General features: G+C 42.2%; 1 protein-coding gene across 4 annotated transcripts in view; it reads right to left on the minus strand.

Annotated features, from left to right (window-relative positions):
• fbxo9 (F-box protein 9) overlaps window positions 1-19,831 on the minus strand; it is a 121,610-nt gene that overhangs the window by 52,154 nt on the left and 49,625 nt on the right. For all 4 annotated transcript variants that reach the window (XM_072251117.1, XM_072251116.1, XM_072251115.1 and 1 more), the window contains exon 6: window positions 7,335-7,465. In XM_072251117.1, the coding sequence (XP_072107218.1) occupies window positions 7,335-7,465 (131 nt within the window). The remainder of the gene's footprint in view (window positions 1-7,334; window positions 7,466-19,831) is intronic.

Consider the following 19,831-nt stretch of genomic DNA (forward strand, 5'->3'; position numbering starts at 1 on the left):
AGTGATGGAGTTTAATCGGGAAGAATGACACTACTTAGTGCAACAAAACAGAGCATTATTCACAGCAGAAACATTCACAACCCAGGAGACTAGAAAGCCTCTATTAATCTACAAATGTTTCCATTACAACAAAGACCTTGGAACATTTCTTGTTTGCACTGATGACCTGAGGACAAGGCAAAACATAAAGACAAGATGATGCTTTTCACTGGAGTCAAGAGCCAAATCAAAACGCAAGCATAAAGATTCCTATGGCTTGAACATGCTCTTACAAAATGCAATAAGGGAAGTAGACTGGCTCTTTCAGTTAAATACCATTAATGATTGTTTGCTCATAGGGTAGGCTCTCTCAAAAATGTAATCTAGCCAAAACTATAGCAGAAGATGGCTCCAGTTGTTATTCTATATAGCCAGTCACACCACATGCTTGATTGAACCTGTCAAGTTAATCTTGTCAATGATCTCAATGTCGTCATGAAATTCAGGTTAGTCTAGTTTTTTAAATAACTCCAAGTCCAATGTTGATAAAGTAAACAAAGATGTTATCACATTAATCCGAGCAGTCGGTACTTCTAAATCTCTTATTACTGCAATTATCAGGTTCCTATCTGTAAAGTTATGTTTGAATTATTGCAAAAACGCTAAACAATAATGTTGCAACACATTAAGGACAAAGAAGGTTAAGGCCAGTTTAAAGGATTTGCGAATTTTACTGGTCATTAATTCATTCTTTTTACATTCAGTATTATTTACTTCAATTATTAATTAGTGATAGATGAAAAAAAGAAAAACTTTCCTTTGAAGTGATCTTTATTTTTCAACAAAAGTCATCCATCATCTTAGTGTGACACAACAGTTCACAGGTGGTAGGGGGGGGGAGAGAGAGTACAGAACAATCTTGTGATTTCTTTAAAAGGTTTAATTGAGTAATGAACAAATTGCTTTTAACAATGTAGAACAGTAAAGCGCTGGACAGGCCGTTTGGCCCACAATGTTGTGCCAATCTTCAGGCCAATTTACACCAACTTACCTCCTCCAACGCATCTTCCATACCCTCTACTCCCTTCATGTTCATCTATTTATCTAAATGCCTCAAACTCCAATTGCCTCTTTCCACTACTACTTCTGGTCTACTGCTCTATGCACAAAACACTTGCCCCTTGCACCATCTTTAAATTCAAACCCAACCCTCAAAGCATGTGTGGGGAACAGCTTCTACCTTATCTATGTCTCTCAATTTTAAAAACCTCTTTCAGGTCTCCCCTCAGCCTCCAGGGAGACGAACCCAAGTTTGTCCAAACTTTCCTTATCGTTCGTACCTTTGAATCCAGGCAGCATCCTGCTAAAGCTCTTTTGCACCATCATCACATCATCCTAAAATGGAGTGGCCAGAGCTGCACACAATACTCCAGGTCTGGTTAAAATAAAGTTTTATATAGCTGTAGGACTACTTAACTCTCATGTTCATCTCCCCAACCAATGAAGGCAAGCATACCATACGCACTCTTAAAAACCTCACTCACCGATATTGCCACTAAAAAGAGACAGATGATTACCATAACTTCTCTGGAGTCAAGAAGGGAAAAAAATTGAAAAATTGATTTATTTTGCGATCCACATTTATTTAATTTTATTTAGATATGTAGCGCAGAACATTCCTTCCAGCCCAGTTAGCAGCGCCACTTACCAACGCACCTATTTAACGCAATCCTGATCACAGGACAGTTTACAATGACCATTTAATCTACTAACCAGTTCGTCTTTGGCCTGTGGGAGGAAACCGGAGCATCCGGAAGAAACTCGTGGTCAGAGAGAGAGCATACAAACTCCTTACACACAGTGATGGAATTGAACTCTGACATGCTGAACTGTAATAACACTGTGTTAACTGCTACAATATTGTGGTGCCCCCAAGAGATTATTTAATCACATCACTACATTGAAATAGTACATAAGAGAATAATGTTACTGAGAAAGTCGAGAAACACACTATTTAATCAAGAACTGTGTGGATTTGTTAAAGAAAGACCAAACCTAATTCTTAACTGAACTTTTCAAGTTGGGAGAGTCGATGAGGTTAACGATATGATAAATTTTAAACAAGGCCTTTTACAAGATCTCACAAGGCAAGCTAATCCAAATAAAGGACACTGGATTCAAAGAAAGTTGACAATTGGGATTCAAGAAATTGACTGAGAATTGGACTAGTCTTCCAGAAAATGCACTTGGGGAGAGCAAAGGAATCCAAAGGAGATAGTGGATAACTAATACACAGGTCCACAGAGATCTTCATGATTTTTTCTATACATGCCTAAAGGCAGTAGAGCTAGATAACGTATATTGGATCTTTTGACTTTATTAGTGAAGCAAAGAACACAAGAGTTGGGAGCCAATATTACAAATGCATCATACAGTTCTGGTCATACACTACAGAAAATATCTGACAACAACAGCACAATCATAAGATTATAAATTTCACCTAAAGCGTAGATTCAAGCACTAGCAAGTTATTTTTTTTTTGAAAAAGTAAACTACAACATTGAATTATCTGCACTTCCTTGTTAAATAACTCTGTTGAAATCTGCTTCCACTGACGTCTGAACACCTTTTCCAAAAGAGAGAGATGATAACTGAGAAGCAATTAAAAAGATTAACTTTATTTGTCACATGTACATCAAAACATAGAGAAATGTGCCGTTTTGCACCAAGTCAAACTAGTCAGGATGGTACTGCGCAGCCTGCAAGTGTTGCTATGTTTCTAGCATCAACGTAGCATGTCCATAATTTACTATCCCTAACCGTACATCTTTGGAATGTACATGGTCATGTCAAGAATGTACAAACTTCTTATAGGCAGTGATGGGAATCAAACTCCTATCTTATAGCTGGGGCTGTAATAGTGTTACGCTAACCACTACACAACTGTGAAAGCTGACCACATGACTAACACCGATTCTCAACACAGGTGCCCCCAGGATTGTGTTCTGAGTCCCCTTCTCTACTCCCTTTACACCCATGACTGTACAGCCACACAGCTCCAATCTGCTGAACAAATTCACAGAGGACATGATTTTGACTGGGCTTAATTCTAGCAGTATTGAGATAGCCTACAGAGGAGAGGTTGACACCCTGACACAGTGGTGCCAGGATAACAACCTCTTCCTCAATGTCCAAAAAACAAAAGAGCTGATTATAGGAGGAATGGAGACCGGCTCAGCCCGATCAACATCAATAGGTCTGCAGTTGAGAGGGTGAATAGTTTCAAGTTCCTCGGTATACACATCACCAGTGATCTCACCTAGATTTTACACACTTTGTGGCACCAAAAAAAGCACAACAGCGTTTCTTCCACGTCAAGCAACTGAAGAAGTTTGGCATGGGCCTCTAAATCTTCAAGACCTTCAACAGGGGCACCAAGAGCACACTGACTGGCTGTATCATTGCCTGGTATGGGAACTACACCAACCTTGATCACTGGGCACTGCAGAGTGGTATGGACAACCCAGTGCATCTGTGAATGTGAACTTCCCTCCACTGAGGAAATTTATAGCAGCAGGTGCAGAAAGAATGCCTGGAAGATCATTGGGGACACCAGTCACTCCAACTTTAAATTGTTTCAGCTGCTTCCGTCTTGCAAAGGGTACCGCAGCATTAAAGCCAGGACCAACAGGCTATGGGACAACTTCTTTCTACAAGCCACTAGACTTTTAAGTTCACATGTCTGTACATTTCAAAGGAGTCATAATGCAAAGATCTTTACTCCCTCGCATTGTGGTATGGATGTAAGATTTAAATAAATTCTAATTCTAAATTCTTGTCAAAATAACAATTCTTTCATTTGCCTTGCCTTGTTGTAACACATTTAAGAACTATATTAGGGAAGGCAGTGAAAGACAAGTCACTGAAATTTGATTAATGAAATTTACGACAATGCACACTGAATGAAAATCGATCAATTTAAGAATTGATTATAATTTTTTTTCTTTTTTGTATATGCACAATTTGTTGTCTTTTGCAAACTGTCTTTGTTGTGTGTAGCTTTTCCATTGACTATTGTGCTTTTTTGTATTTACTGTGAAAGCTCACAAGAAACAATCTCAGGGTAGTATATAGCACTTTGATAAGACTCACTTTAAACTTTGAAGAGTCTATTTATTTTATGTTGCAAAAGTAAATAACTATTCTTGCCTGAATAAATGGTTCTTTACTGTATTTTAAATGCTCCATAATCTTTAACCAATAGAAAACTATACAGGACTATAACTGAATATCCCAATAAATTGTGCATCATGAATTCATACCCATCACAACCTGCTAAAGCTAATTTTATACAAGGTATAATTAACAAACAAGGCTTTCACTCCATTATCTCTCTAGATTTATGTGCACACCTTTCAATGAAATAAAACACCATCAATTTTAGGGGTTAGAAAAAAAAACACTAGTTGATGCATTAATACCTCTCAATCATGTTGGTGGCCTAAAGAGATTAGTTTTGTGTGTTAGATATACATTGAAACATACAATGAAATCAACGCTGGGTTGTCCATACTACTCTAGCATCAATGAGCAACATAGTCTGAGAATATGCTGGGGGAAGCCTGCAAGCATCACCTGTATGTCTTTGGACTGTGGGAGAAACCAGGAGCATTTGGTGGAAACCCAGGGGGTCACGGGGAGAACATACAAACTCCTCAGAGTGCAGCCAGAATTGAATCTAAATCAGTACACCCGCCACTGCATTACTGTGCCACCCATATGAAACATAAAATACATAAAAACATAAGCTTCTCATAGTATCACATTATTGAATAGAGGCTACCTGATTGGTTAACTCTTACCTATACATTTGGATGGAATGTCTCTTATCTATGGGATATAAGCAAGGACGACCATGCTGCCCACCAACTTAATTCTTTCCCTTCCTTTCCTCTTTGTTCTTAAGAGTCTTGTTACTGTACATTTCCAATTCTCTTTGTTCTATTAGCGCTTAATAGGATTATTGCGAAGCATCAGGTTTAATGTCTCTTACTTGACTCCCGAAAGAACCTTGGATCAAAAACATCAGAATTCAAGAGGTCACTTGACAGAGGTGTACAAAACGCTAAGAGGCATAGATAGAGTTGACAGCTAGAGTGTTTTTCCGAGGGCAGAAATATAAGGGGGCATAATTTTAAGGTGATTGGAAGAAAGTGTAGGAGGGATGTCAAAGTTAATTTTTTTTAAAGAACACACAGTGGTGGGTGCATGGAATACATAGGTAGAGGTGTTGGTAGAGGCAGATACATTTGGGACATTTAAGATACTCTTAGATAGGTACATGCATGAAAGAAAAACATAGGGCTAGATAGAAGAGAAGGGTTAGATTCATCTTGGAGTTGGTTAAAAGGTCAGTTCAACATTGTGAGTAATGTGCTGTACTGATCTATGTTAAAAAGTTGTGAAACTAAAGAGTTAATGAGTCCTGTTGAAACTATGCAGTGAATCTTTGAGTTGCTGAACAAATTGTGAGTAATAAATTATAGTCGTAAGGCAGCTATAGCCTATCTGTTGCATTAATTTGCAACATACACATGTAATAAATACTCCACCAATCAAATCACTCACGCACTCTTCCAACGTAGCCAAATTAAACACCATTTTTCCCCCAATATTAGTTTCAATATTAACATTAATTAGGGTGCCACAGTAGTGTAGTGGTTAGTGCAACGTTATTACAGCTCAGTGTGTCAGAGTTTGGAGTTTGTTCCAACATCATTTGTAAGGAGATTGTATGTTTCTCCAGCTGATGTGAATTTCCTCTCGGTGCTCCAATTTCCTTCCACCGTCCAAACACATACCAGTCAATTTGTTTAATTGACCATTGTAAATTGTCCTGTGGCTAGGGTTAAGTAGGTGGGCTGCTGGTTTGTTGGGCTAGAAGGGCCTATTGCTTGCTGCATCTCTAAGTAAATAAATAATAATAATTAATTCCTAACAAACAGAATCAGAAGGGCGCAAAAGCATCAGAATTCCCAGTGATCGGTGTACAGGTTTCCCCCGCCATCCGAAGGTATAGTGTTCCTATGAAATGGTTCGTAAGCTGGAATGTTGTAAAGCGAAGAAGCAATTACCATTTATAAGGGAAAAATTTGTGAGCGTTCGCAGACCCAAAAATAACCTACCAAATCATGCCAAATAACACATAAAACCTAAAATAACAGTAACATATAGTAAAAGTAGGAATGATATGATAAATACACAGCCTATATAAAGTGGAAATACTTTTCTACAATCATTGCTGCACTGTCCACCGTAGTGAAAATCTCAAGCAAGCGCCGTTGGCAAAAACAGTCGGCAGAAAATCTCACGCATGCGCTGTTGGTAAAAACACTCTCTAGTAACCTTTAAGCTATGAAACTGCCAAATGATAGCAAATAACACAAAAATATACAGCCTATATAAAGTAGAAATAATGTATGTACAGTGTAGTTTCACTTACTGGCATTGGGACAGCGCCCAGCACACTGATGACAGTGTGTTAGGCTGAGTCGGAGGTTGGGGTGGTGCAGTGGCCCCCACCCTCTGGGCTGCCGACTGATACCGATCTGCGAAGCATGTAGGGGTACAGCGGTAGCCGGGGTGCACCCAGCACATCTTTAAGAAAAAAGCCAAAATAAACATGCTGATTAATTAGGTGCCACCTGGCACGTAAATGTCGGCCCAGATCAGAGGCGATTGCCAATTGTGTCGCCTCTGATCTGGGCCAACAATTACGTGCCAGGCGGCACCTAATTAATTAGCTTGTTTATTTCGGCTTTTTTCTTAAAGATGTGCTGTGTGCCTCCCGGCTACCGCTGCATTCTCTGCGAATCCGTATCTGTCCGCGGCCCATTCGCTACTGCATTCGGTTTCAATTGTTATCCTTTCCTCTTCCAATTGCATCAGCTCTTCATTTATCAGTTCTTGGTCATGGGATGCCAAAACCTCTTCAATATCATCTTCGTCAACTTCCACAAGCCAAAATCAGTTTGTCCTTACCTCATTCACCATGATCAAAATGCTTAATTATGTCTAGTTTTACGCTAAGTGTAACACCCTCACGAGCTCTTTTAGGCTTTTCCGATACCATCTTGCTAACGGCTGCTCACAGGCACATGTTTAAGCAATGCTGGTGAGAATGCCGTTCCCGGGGCCAGCTGCTGCTCGGAGTGCACGCTGTTTTTTTAAATCGCGCGCTGCTTTTCTCGTAACAGTGAAAACACCTTCTGTTAGCGAAAACGGAACTAATGTAGGTCTTTCGTAACAGTGAGGTTTCGTAAAGCGAACGTTCAAAAAGCAGGGGACACCTGTACCTGATATGTGTGTCTGGTTCACTCCGAACTCAGGTTGACAAATTTTGTGGGGAGAGTCCTGTAGACTCAGTTGCTGTTGAAAGTACGGCAATAGATCAGTTACTTCATTGGCCTTCCCCTTATCTTCCTTGCTGAAAAAGTTAATTTGTTTACAGTTAGCATTTTAGCAAGACAGTGCTTGTAATCGGCAATTAAGTGAAAAGCTCATTTCTATAAATGAATCTAATGCAACATGCTAATTCAGTATATAGTTCAGTACAGAATATTCCCTCTTCTCCTTACTACCAAGCAGGGAAGAAATAGAGGAGCCTAACGACACACTTTAAACTTTTTAGGAACAGCTTTTTCCCTTCTGCCATCTGAATAGTCTATTGACACTATCTCACTATTTCGCTCTCCTTTGTACTTTCAAAAATGTATTCTTATTGTAATTTAGAGATGCTTTATATATATAGCACTGTAATGCTACTGCAAAATAGCAAATTTCATAATGTGTCAGTGATAATAAACCTGATTCTGATAACTAAATTCCTATGTACTGATAGAATCCTTTATTATTGATATTTTTGGTCAATTTCTCATAACTAACAAATTTAATGGATAAATGTGTAATGGAAAAAGAAGGGCCAGTTAGAGGTACATTAAACAATATTTTCCAAAACACTTTTCAAAGCTTGGGAACACTGGTTTCAAAAAACTCCACAGATCTGCATTAAGATGCATAACCACTCCTTCCTCCCCATTGTCCATAACGTGTCCCTCCCACCTCCCCCAGGGCTGGGTGCTGAGCCCACTGCTGACGCACTGCTTCCACTTCACTGCACGGTCTAACACCTGAATAATCACATTGTCAAGTTCGCCGATGACATGACAGTGGTGGAGCTCATCACCAACAACGATGAGACGGACTACAGAGAGGAGGTGGAAGAGCTCAAGGCTTAATGCCAGACAGATAATCTCTTCCTCAAAACCAACAAGATTAAGGAGATGGTTGTCAAATTCAGGTGAATCTGCACCACTCACACCCTCTGTACATTGGCGGCACAACAGTGGAAACTGCAAGCACTTTCAAACTCCTGGGAGTGCACATCTTGCATACCCTCTCAGTCTCAGAACATACCTAACGCAATCAAAAAAGCTCACCAATGCCTCTACTTTCTGAAGAGAGCTGGACTGCATAACATCATTACTCATGACCTCTGCAGACATGCAATGGAGAGCGTGCATCATTGCATGGTATGGAAATTGCACAGTGGCAAAAAAAGGCTTCAAAACAGGTAGTCAAAATTACCCAATGCATCACTGGCACCAGCCTGCCTGCCATCAAGGACATATTTACAGTAAGGTGCCAGAAAAAGGTTAGCAATATCATGAAGGATCCTATCCATCCTGCTTATGGCCTGATTGTCCAACTCTCCTCAGGGAGAAGGCTACATAACATTCACACCAGGACCACCAGAATCAAAATTAGTTTCCCAAGCAGAAAGGCTGATCAATACCTCAAACCACTAACCCACCCCTCCACACCCCCCACCATCACTATTTCATCATTTCCTGTCAGTCACCTTATGTACAGACACTCCAGTGCCTAGTGTCACTTTATGGACACACAATCAATGAATATAAGCTATCTTATGCGTTGATATTTATCATATATTATGTTTATATTTATATTATTGTATTCTTTAGCTTAGTATGTTTTTTTGTGTGCTGCATATATCCAGAGTAACTACTTCATTCTCCTATACATTTGTGTACAGCAAATTACGTGAAGCAATCTTGAAATAACTTATGTAACGCATATATAGGTCTCTAAGTTAATGCTAAATAATGTAAAAACACAATCAGCCATCAGGAGAAAATAGCCCATTCATTTACTACAATTAAAATTAAAAAGTACACTTGAACAAGATTTATTTATTTAGAAACACAGCATGGTAACAGACCCTTCTGGCTAGCAAACTTGTGCCACCCAATTACACCCATGTGGCCAAGCAACCTCCCAGCATCTTTGGAATGTGGGAGGAAACCAAAGGACCTGAAGGAAACCAAGGTGGTCAAGTGGAAAAGGTACAAACTCTTTTAAAAAAAAAGCAGAATTGAACCTGTGTCACTGGTGGTACGAAAGCATTAGGCTAACGGCTACACTACCACTAAGTGATGCAACTTGCCTCATGAATGAAGGGGAAAATTGATGTACTACCTCATTTCTATTTTCGATAACCATTTTCTGCAGGACACAAGATGCTGTTTAAGCTCTGTGCCGATGCTATTATGTGTTTCTGAAGATTAATAAAAGATCAGAGGCAATTACAAAGACCTGTGGCTAAATAAGGTAACTGCTTTTAAAATTCATCTATGGTAAGGATGAATACTTTCTTAATTGACATTTCTGAAAAGAACCACAGAAGCTATGATCAGATGAAAAGGGGAATTTCAAAAATCGTAAGACCACAGAGATAGGAAAATTAGACCATTTGATCCATTGAGCCTGCTGTACCATTTCTTCATGGCTGATCCATTTTTCCTCTCAACCTCATTTTCCTGCATTCATCCTGTAACCTTTCACACCCTGACTAATCAAGAAGCCATCAACCTGTGCCTTAAATACACCCAATGACCTGGCATCCACAGCTGTATGTAGCAATGAATTACACAGGTTTACTACCCTCTGGCTACCATCTCTGCTCTAAATGGATGCCCCTCCATTTTGAGGCTGTGTCCTCTGGTCGTAGGCACTCCCACCACAAAAAACATCCTTTCCAAATCCACTCTATCAAGGCCTTTCACCATTTGATAGGTTTCATTAAGGTCCCCATCATTCTTCTAAATCCCAACGAGTACAGGTCAAGAGCCACCGAACACTCAGATGATAGCACTTTCATTCCCAGAATCATTCTCGTGAATCTCCTCTGAACATTCTCCAGTGTTAGCACATCTTTCAAAGCCTCAACGTTACATCCTGGCTCTTATATTCCAGTCCTCTTGAAATTAATGCTAACATTGCATTTGTCCTCCTCACCACCAACTCAACTTGCAAGTAAACCATTAGGAAATGCTCGAATTTTTGAACTTCTGGCTTATTTAATCTATGCTTATGTTCCTCCTACCAAAGTACATGACCATACACTTCCTGACACTGTATTCCATTTTCACGTAACGCTGTATTCCATGCCACTTTTTGTTCATTCTCCTAATCTGTCTCAGTCCTTTTGTAGCCTCCCTGCTTCCTCAACACAAAGTCCTTCCACCTTTGTATCATCTGCAAACCTGGGCACAAAGCCATCAATTCCGTCATGCAAATCATTGACTTATAACGTAAAAAGCAGTCCCAACACTGATCCATGCGGAAGACCACAAGTCACTGGCAATTAACCAGAAAAGATCCCTTTATCCCTACTCTTTACCTCTTGCCAGTCAGCCAATCCTCTATATATGCTAGTATCTTTCCTGTAATACCATTAACTCTTATCTTGTTAAGCAGTCTTGTGTGTGACACCTTGTCACAGGCCTTCTGAATATCCAAGAATACAACATCTACCGATTCTCCTTTGTCTATGCTGCTTGTTACTCTTCAAAGAATTCCATCAGATTTGTCAGGCAAGGTTTTCCCCTGAGGAAACCCTGCTGACTATGGCCTATTTTATTATGCTCCATGGAACCTGAGACCTCATCCTTAACAATTGACTACAACATCTTCCCAATCACTGAGGTCAGGCTAATTGGCCTATACTTTCTTTTGCCTCCCTCTCTTCATGAAGAGTGGAGTGCCATTTGCAATTTTCCAGTCCTCTGGAACCATGCCAGAATCTATTGATTCTTGTAAGCTCACTATTATGCCTCCACAATCTCTTCAGCTACCTCTTTCAGAATCCTGTGATGTCATCCATTTGGTCCAGATGACAAATCTACCTTCAGACCTTACAGCTTCCCAAGCACCTTCTCCCTAGCAATAGCAATTGCACTCACCTCTGCCCCTAACACTCTCAAACTTCTGGCATACTGATAGTGTCTTCCACAGTAAAGGCTGATGCAAAATATTTATTCAGTTTGTCTGCTATTTCCTTGTTCCCCATTACTACCTCTCCAGTGTCATTTTCCAGTGATCTGATATCTATTCCCACCTTTTTTAAAAACCTTTATACACCTGAAAAAACATTTTGTTATCCTCTGTGATATTATTGGCAAGCTTCACAGTTCAGCTTTTCCCTCCTCATAGCTTTTTAAACTTGCCTTTTTTGTTTTTTTTAAAAGCTTCCCAATCCTCTATCCTTCCATTAAACATTGCTCTATGTGCCCTCTTTTGCTTTTATGCTGGCTTTAACTTCCCTTGTCAGCCACGGTTGCGTCCTCCTCCCTTCAGAATACTACTTCTCTGGGATCTATCTATTCTCTGCTTTCTGAATTTCTCTCAGAAAGTCCAGCCATTGCTGTTCTGCTGTCATTCCTGCTAGTGTGCTCTTCCAATCAACTTTGGCCAGCTCCTCTTTTATATTGCTATAATTCCTTTCTCTGCACTCAAATGCTGATACATCTAACTTTAGCTTCACCATCTCAAATTATAGGGCTACGGTTATCATATTACGATCACTGTCTCCTAAAGGTTCCTTTACCTTAAGCTCCCTAATCAAATCTGGTCATTATACAATACCCAGTCAGAATAGTTTTCCCTCAGTGGGTTCAACCAGTAGCTGCTCTAAAAAGTAATCTCCCAGGCATTTGGTAAATTCTCTCCGAGGATCCAGCACCAATGTGATTTTCCCAATTTATCTGCATATTGAAATCCTCCATGACTTTCGTAACATTGCTCTTTTGACATGTGTTTTCTATCTCCTGTTGTAATTTGTAGTTCACATCCTGGCTACTGTTCAGACACCAGTATATAACTCCCATCAAGGTCTTTTTACCCTTCCTCCCTCACTACCATTCAGGGCCCCAGACAGTCCTTCCAGGTGAGGCGACACTTCACCAGTGAGTCAGCTGGGGTGATATACTGCGTCTGGTGCTCCTGATGCGGCCTTCTATATATTGGCGAGACCTGACACAGACTGGGAGATCGTTTCGCTGAACACCTACGCTCTGTCTGCCAGAGAAAGCAGGATCTCCCAATGGCCATCAAAGTTGCTGGTGAATGCAGCGGGCCAGGCAGCATCTCTAGGAAGAGGTACAGTCGACTTTTTGGGCCGAGACCTTTCGTCAGGACTAACTGAAGGAAGAGCTAGTAAGAGATTTGAAAGTGGGAGGGGGAGATCCAAAATGATAGGAGAAGACAGGAGGGGGAGGGATGGAGCCAAGAGCTGGACAGGTGATAGGCAAAAGGAATATGAGAGGATCATGGGACAGGAGGCCCAGGGAGAAGGAAAAGGGGGAGGGGGAAAAAACCCCAGAGGATGGGCAAGGGGTATAGTCAGAGGGACAAAGGGAGAAAAAGGAGAGAGAGAGAAAGAATGTGTGTATATAAGTCAGGGGTCCCCAACCTTTTTCGCACTGCGGACTGGTTTCATATTAACAATATTCTTGCGGACTGGCTGATGGGGGGGGGGGGGGGGGTTGCCATCAAATACGCTGAGTTTACCCCGAGAAAGACTACAATGACCATGAAGCCTTGTGTGGGCACCAGTGCGCATGCGTAAAAGTGCCAATTTTTTTCTACAAATCAGTTTTGGCGATTCTGTCGGGGGGGGTGTAAATCACGAACGCAATATAGGTGATAAGTGGCTAATACACTCAATTTCATTTCTAAAAGGGTTTATCCAACGTATTTAATATTAAACACACAGCGCATATTTTCCTCGCATGAAATAGCGATAAGTCAATTATCAGGGGAGCTTGAAGTAAGTGTTGAACGAACTTCCAGTAGAAGTGGTAGAGGCAGGTTCGGTATTGTCATTTAAAGAAAAATTGGATTGGTATATGGATAGGAAAGGAATGGAGGGTTATCGGCTGAGTGCAGGTCGGTGGGACTAGGTGAGAGTAGCGTTCGGCACGGACTAGAAGGGCAGAGATCGCCTATTTCCCTGCTGTAATTGTTATATGGTTATATAAGTCAATAGCATCATAACATTTTAAGTAACATTTGGATATTAAACACACAGCACATATTTTCCCCGTATGAACATATAAAATCACTGCAACACACCGATATCGCTGAATGAGTGGGAGCCCTGGGCTTGTTTCCCTGCAACAACATGGTCCTATCGAGGGGTGATGGGAGACAGCAATACTCGAAGGGGGTTCCTTATCTCCAGTCTATTCCGCAATTTAGTTTTCGTTGCATTCATTGCAGAGATATGTTGCAAATGGAAGCAACGTTTTCAGTGCTTTCGTGGCTATCTCAGGATATTTAGCCATGACTTTGATCCAGAATGCCGGCAGAGATGTTATGTCAAACATGCTTTTCAGCCCACTGTCATTTGCAAGCTTAAGGAGTTGATCTCCTTCCCGCGCTGACATAGATGACGCGCCGGTCATGACCTCGCGTGCATTCAAGCTCAACAGTGGGCGTGACAGGGAACGAGGAAAAGTGTAGCTTACTCATATCGCCAAATCATATCGTTTCCTCGCGGCCCGGTAGCGCATGCTTTGCGGCCTGGTACCGATCCGCGGCCTGGTGGTTGGGGACTGCTGATATAAATAAATAACAGATGGGGTACGAGGGGGAGGTGGGGCATTAGCAGAAGTTAGAGAAGTCAATGTTCATGCCATCAGGTTGGAGGCTACCCAGGCAGAATATAAGGTGTCGTTCCTCCAACCTGAGTGTGGCTTCATCTTTACAGTAGAGGAGGCCGTAGATAGACATATCAGAATGGGAGTGGGATGTGGAATTAAAATGTGTGGCCACTGGGAGATCCTGCTTCCTCTGGCGGGCAGAGCGTAGGTGTTCAGCAAAACGATCTCCCAGTCTGCGTCGGGTCTCGCCAATATATAGAAGGCCACATCGGGAACACCGGACGCAGTATATCACCCCAGACAACTCACAGGTGAAGTGTTGCCTCACCTGGAAGGACTGTTTGGGGCCCTGAATGGTGGTAAGGGAGGAAGTGTAAGGGCATGTATAGCACTTGTTCCGCTTACAAGGATAAGTGCCAGGAGGGAGATCAGTGGGGAGGGATGCAGGGGATGAATAGACAAGTCAGTCGCGTAGGGAGCGATCCCTGCGGAACGCGGGGGGGGGGGGGGTGGAGATGTGCTTAGTGGTGGGATCCCGTTGGGTGGTGGGAGGATGGAGTGAGAGCAGATGTGCGTGCCTCGTACCCCACCCCATCTCCTTTTTCTCCCTCTGTCCCTCTGACTATACCCCTTGCCCATCCTCTGGGGTTTTCCCCCCTCCCCCTTTTCCTTCTCCTTGGGCCTCCTGTCCCATGATCCTCTCATATCCCTTTTGCCAATCAACTGTCCAGCTCTTGGCTCTATCCCTCCCCCTCCTGTCTTCTCCTATCATATCGGATCTCCCCCTCCCCCTCTCAAATCTCTTACTAGCTCTTCTTTCATTTAGTCCTGATGAAGAGTCTCGGCCCAAAATGTCGACTATACCTCTTCCTAGAGATGCTGCCTGGCCTGCTGCGTTCACCAGCAACTTTTGTGTGTGTTGCTTGAAATTCCAGCATCTGCAGATTTCCTCATGTTTGCGTCTTTTTACCCTTGCTGTTTCTTAACTCTACCCACAGAAACTATACATTTTCCAATCACCTTTTCCTAAGATGACTATTTTTTTTCACTAACAGAGCCACCCCACCCTCTTCTGCCTACCTGCCTGTCCTTTTGATACAATGTGTATCTTTGGATCTTCTTTCAGCCATGACTCGGTGATGCCACCAACGTCATACCTGCCAGTCACTAAAAGTACTGCAAGATAATTTACCTTATTCTGTATATTGTGCACTCAAATATAACACCTTCAGTTCTATATTCATCACCCTTTTCGATTTTGCCCCATGTTACATTTGAACTTACCCCACTGACTGCAATTTTGCCCTATTATCTGTCATACCTTTCTCACAGTCTCACTGCATACTTCATCAACTTGTATAACAACAACCCCATCCTCAGCTCTATCACTCTTCCTTCTGTCCCCCTGCCAATGTAGTTTAAACCCTTCAGAACAGGTCTAGCAAACCTGCTCACAAGGATATTGGTACCAACTCCCCCCGCCCCGCCCCCCCAAGTATTGAGTATTGTTTTAAAACAATAGCAAATGATGGATGTATGGCAGGTGCTGCTAGAGGTGGCGGTAGATGCAGATACAATAGGGACATATGAGGAACTCTAAGATAAACCAGAAGATATAGGAGCAGAATTAGGCCATTTGGCCCATCGAATCTGTTCCATTTCAACATGGCAGATCCATTTCCCTCCCAGCCGCAATCTCCTGCCTTCTCCCCATAACCCTTCATGCCCTGACTAATCAATAACCTATCAACTTCAGCCTTAAATATACTCAATGACTTGGCCTCCACAGCCACCTGTGGCAACAAATTCCACACATTCTCCACTCACTGGCAAAAGAAATTTCTCATCTCTGGACATCCCTTTATTCCGAGGCTCTGCCCTATGGTCCTGGACTCTCCACTATAGGAAACATCCTCTCCACATCAACTTTATCAAGACCTTTCAACATTCTATAGGTTTCACTAAGACCACCCCTCATTCTTATCTCTACTGAGTACAGGCCTAGAGCCATCAATCAGTCCTCATATGGTTATCCATTCATTCCCAGAATCATTCTCCTGAATCTTGTATGAACCCTCTCCAATGTCAGCACATCCTTTCTTACATAAGGGGCCCAAAACTGCTCACATTACTTCAGGTGAGGTCTTGGCAGTGCTTTATAAAGCCTCAACATTACAGGCTTGCTTTTATATTCTAGTCCTCTCGAAATTAATGCCAACACTGCATTTGCCTTCCTCACCACCAACTCAATATGCAAATTAACCTTTAGGGAATCCTGCCTGAGGACACTCAAGGCCTTCTGCACCTCGGATTTTTAAATTTTCTCTCCATTTCGAATATAGTCTGCGCTTTTATTTCTTCTACCGAAGTGCATGACCACACACTTTCCAACGCTATATTCAATTTGCCACCTCTTTCCCCGTTCTCCTAATCTATGTCTTTCTGCAGCCTCCCTGTGAATTCTACCATATTATGATCACCAGCCCCTAAGGGTTCCTTTACCTTAAGCTCTCTAACCAATTCCGGTTCATTGCATAATTCCCAATCCAGAATAGCCGATCCCCTAGTGGGCTCAACCACTAGCTGCTCTAAAAAGCCATCTTGTAACCACTCTAGAAATATCCCCTCTTGGGATCCAACACCAACCTGATTTTCCTAATCTACCTGCATATGGAACCTCCATGACTAACATAACATTGCCCTTTTCACATGCCTTTCCTATCTTCTGTTCTAATTTGTAGCCTTCATCCAGGAGTTTTTACCCTTGCCGTTTCTTAGCTCGACCCATAAGGATTCTGCAGCTTCTGATCATTTGTCACCTTTTCCTAAGGATTTGATTTCATTTTTCTTACCAATGGAGCCACCCCACCTCCTCTGCCTACCTAGCTATCCTTTCAAAACAATGTGCATCCTTCTATGTTAAGCTCCCAGGTATAATCTTCCCTTAGCCATGAGTCAGTGATGCCTACAACGTCAGTCTGCCTATCTGTAGCTATGCTATAAATTCATCCAACTTATTCCATATACTACGTGCATTCAAGTGTACCACCTTCAGACCTGTAGTCATACAATCACAGGACAGTACAGCAGAGAAGCAGGCCCTTTGGCCCATCTCGTCTGTGCAAAAGCATTTAAACAACCTAGTCCAATTGACGTGTACCTGGACCATAGCACTAGATATGCCTGCCATCCATGTACCTATCCAAACGTCTCTTAAACTTTGAAATTGAGCTTGCAGGCATCACTTGCGCTGGCAGCTTGTTCCACAGTCTCACGACCTACTGAATGACAAAGCTCCCCCTCATGTTCCCCTTATGTTTTTTACCCTTAACCCATGACCTCTAATTGTAGTCCCACCCAACTCAGTGGAAAAAGCCTGCTTACATTTACCCTCTCTATACCCTTCATAATTTTGTATACCTCAATCAAATCTTCTCTCAATTTTAAATGTTGAAAGGAATCAAATCCTAATCTATTTAATCTTTCCTCCAGTCCTGGCAACATCCTTGTAAATTTTCTCTGTATTCTTTCAATGTCATTTACATTTTTCCTGTAGGTAATTGACCAAAACTGCACACAGTACTCCAAATTAGGCCTCACCAACATCTTATACAACTTTAACATCCAATATCCTGTACTCAATACTTTAATTTATGAAGGTCAATGGGCCAAAAGATTTCTTTACTACCCTATCTACCTCTGACATCACTTTCAATGAATTATGGACCTGTATTCCCCGATCTCTTTGCTCTACCACACACCTCAGTGCCCTACCATTCACTGTGTAAGATGTACTTTGGGTAGTTCTACCAAAGTGCAAAACCTTACATTTGTCTGCATTAAATTCCATCTGCCATTTTTCTAGTTGGTCCAGATCCTGCTACAAGCTCTGATTGTCTTCCTTGCTGTCCACTATACCCCCAATTTTGGTGTAATCCTTAAATTTGATGATCCAGTTAACTACACTATCATTCAGATCTTTGATACAGACGGCAAACAATAAAGGATCCTGTATTCATCACCCTTTTCAATTTTGCCCCCCTTTTACATTGCAACTCACCCCTGCTGACTGCAGTTTTGCCCTATCATCTGCCTCTCTTTACTAGCATTCTCACTACACGCTGCTTCTGCATGTAAACCAACTGCCCCATCCTCAGCACCATCACTCCAGTTCCCATCCCACTGTCAAATTTGTTTAAACACTCCAGAACAGCTCCGGGAAACTGCAGGTTGTACCTTCCCCAGAAGAGATCCCAGTGATCCAGAAGTCTGAACCCCTGCCCCATTTCACCACCTATCTGACACATGCTCCTATCTTTATCCTCACTGGGCTTGGCACAGCTGCAATCTAGCGATTTCCACCCTGGGGGTGGGGGTCCTGCTTTTCTGCTTTCTAGCTAGTTCCCTAAAATCTCCCTTAAAAGGTCAGCACAATATTGTGGGCCGAAGGGCCTATACTGTGCTGTAGTGTTCTATACACACAAAAAGTGCTGCAGGAATTCAACAGGTCAGGCAGTATCTATGGAGGGACATGGACAGGCGTTTCAGACTGAGATACGTCATCAGGACTGGAATGAAACAAGGGCACAGGCCAAAATAAAATGGTGGAGCAAGGGGAGAAGCACAAATTGGCAGGTGATAGGTGAAACCAGGTGAGGGGGTTGGGGAAGGTAGGAAGTGAGGATGGGGGAATAAACATAGAAAACCTACAGCACAATTCAGGCTTTTCGGCCCACAAAGTTGTGCCGAACTCTGGAAAAAAGGGGATGGTGGGAGAAGCTGGGAGGCAAAGCGCTACAGAAGAAGGAGTCTCACAGGAGAGGAAAGTTGACCACAGAATAAGGGAGGAGGAGAAACAAAGGGAGACAGGTCTGGATGATGGGAAGGTCATGAGGGAGGAGGGGAAAGAAAAGGCATAAAGTCTCTTTTTGGATCGAGACCATTCATCAGGACGAGAAAGGGGAAGGAGACAGAATAAGGTGGAGGGTCGGGAAAGGGAAGAAATACAAGGTGGCAGGCAACAGGTGAGACCAGGTGAGGGGGAAAATGCTGGGAGGGGATAGATGCAAAATGTGAAGGTCTGAAGAAAAAGGAATATAATAAGAGGGGACATTGGACAATGGAAGAAAGGGAAGGAGGAGAGGAGCCAAAGGGAAATGACAGGCAGGTGAGGGGAACAGGTGAGAAGGTAATCAGAATGGGGAATGGAAAAAGAGAGAAGCAGTGACCACCCCACCTCCCACCTCACCTATCACTAGCCAACTTGTACTCCTCCATCTTCTCCTTCCTTTCCAGTCCTGATCAGGGTTCTTAGCCCTAAATCCATGCTGTTTATTTCCCTCCTTTGATGCTGCCTAACTTCCTGAATTCCTCCATCACTGTGCGTATGTGTTGCATTATGTTACGGGCTGTAGCTCCTCCTGCTGGCGTGATTGTTTTAAACGATTAAAACACTGAACAGTTTTATTTTATATGCTACTTCATCTTATTTCAGTGAGTGCCTGGAACACATGTCATCTTAACAAACAGATTTTACTGGAAAACATCAAAAAATTGCATTAGATCAGAAAATGCTGCAAGCTTCTGTGTTATCAGTCGAAAAGTAGACACTGTCCTCTAACAGATTCCTTCTTTTTCAGTCCTTTATTTATTTTCAATTCCTTATCAACTTGCTCTACCACCTTAAATATATCTGCATGGATAACCAAGTCCAAAACACACAAGATTCTGCAGATGCTGGAAATATAGAGCAACATAAAGTGTTGGAGGAACTCGGCAAGTCAGCTAGCATTTATGGAGATTTTTCCATTCTCCAATCGGTTACCCTG

Source organism: Mobula birostris, chromosome 2 (genome assembly GCF_030028105.1).
Source record: "Mobula birostris isolate sMobBir1 chromosome 2, sMobBir1.hap1, whole genome shotgun sequence".
Lineage (NCBI taxonomy): Eukaryota > Metazoa > Chordata > Chondrichthyes > Myliobatiformes > Myliobatidae > Mobula > Mobula birostris.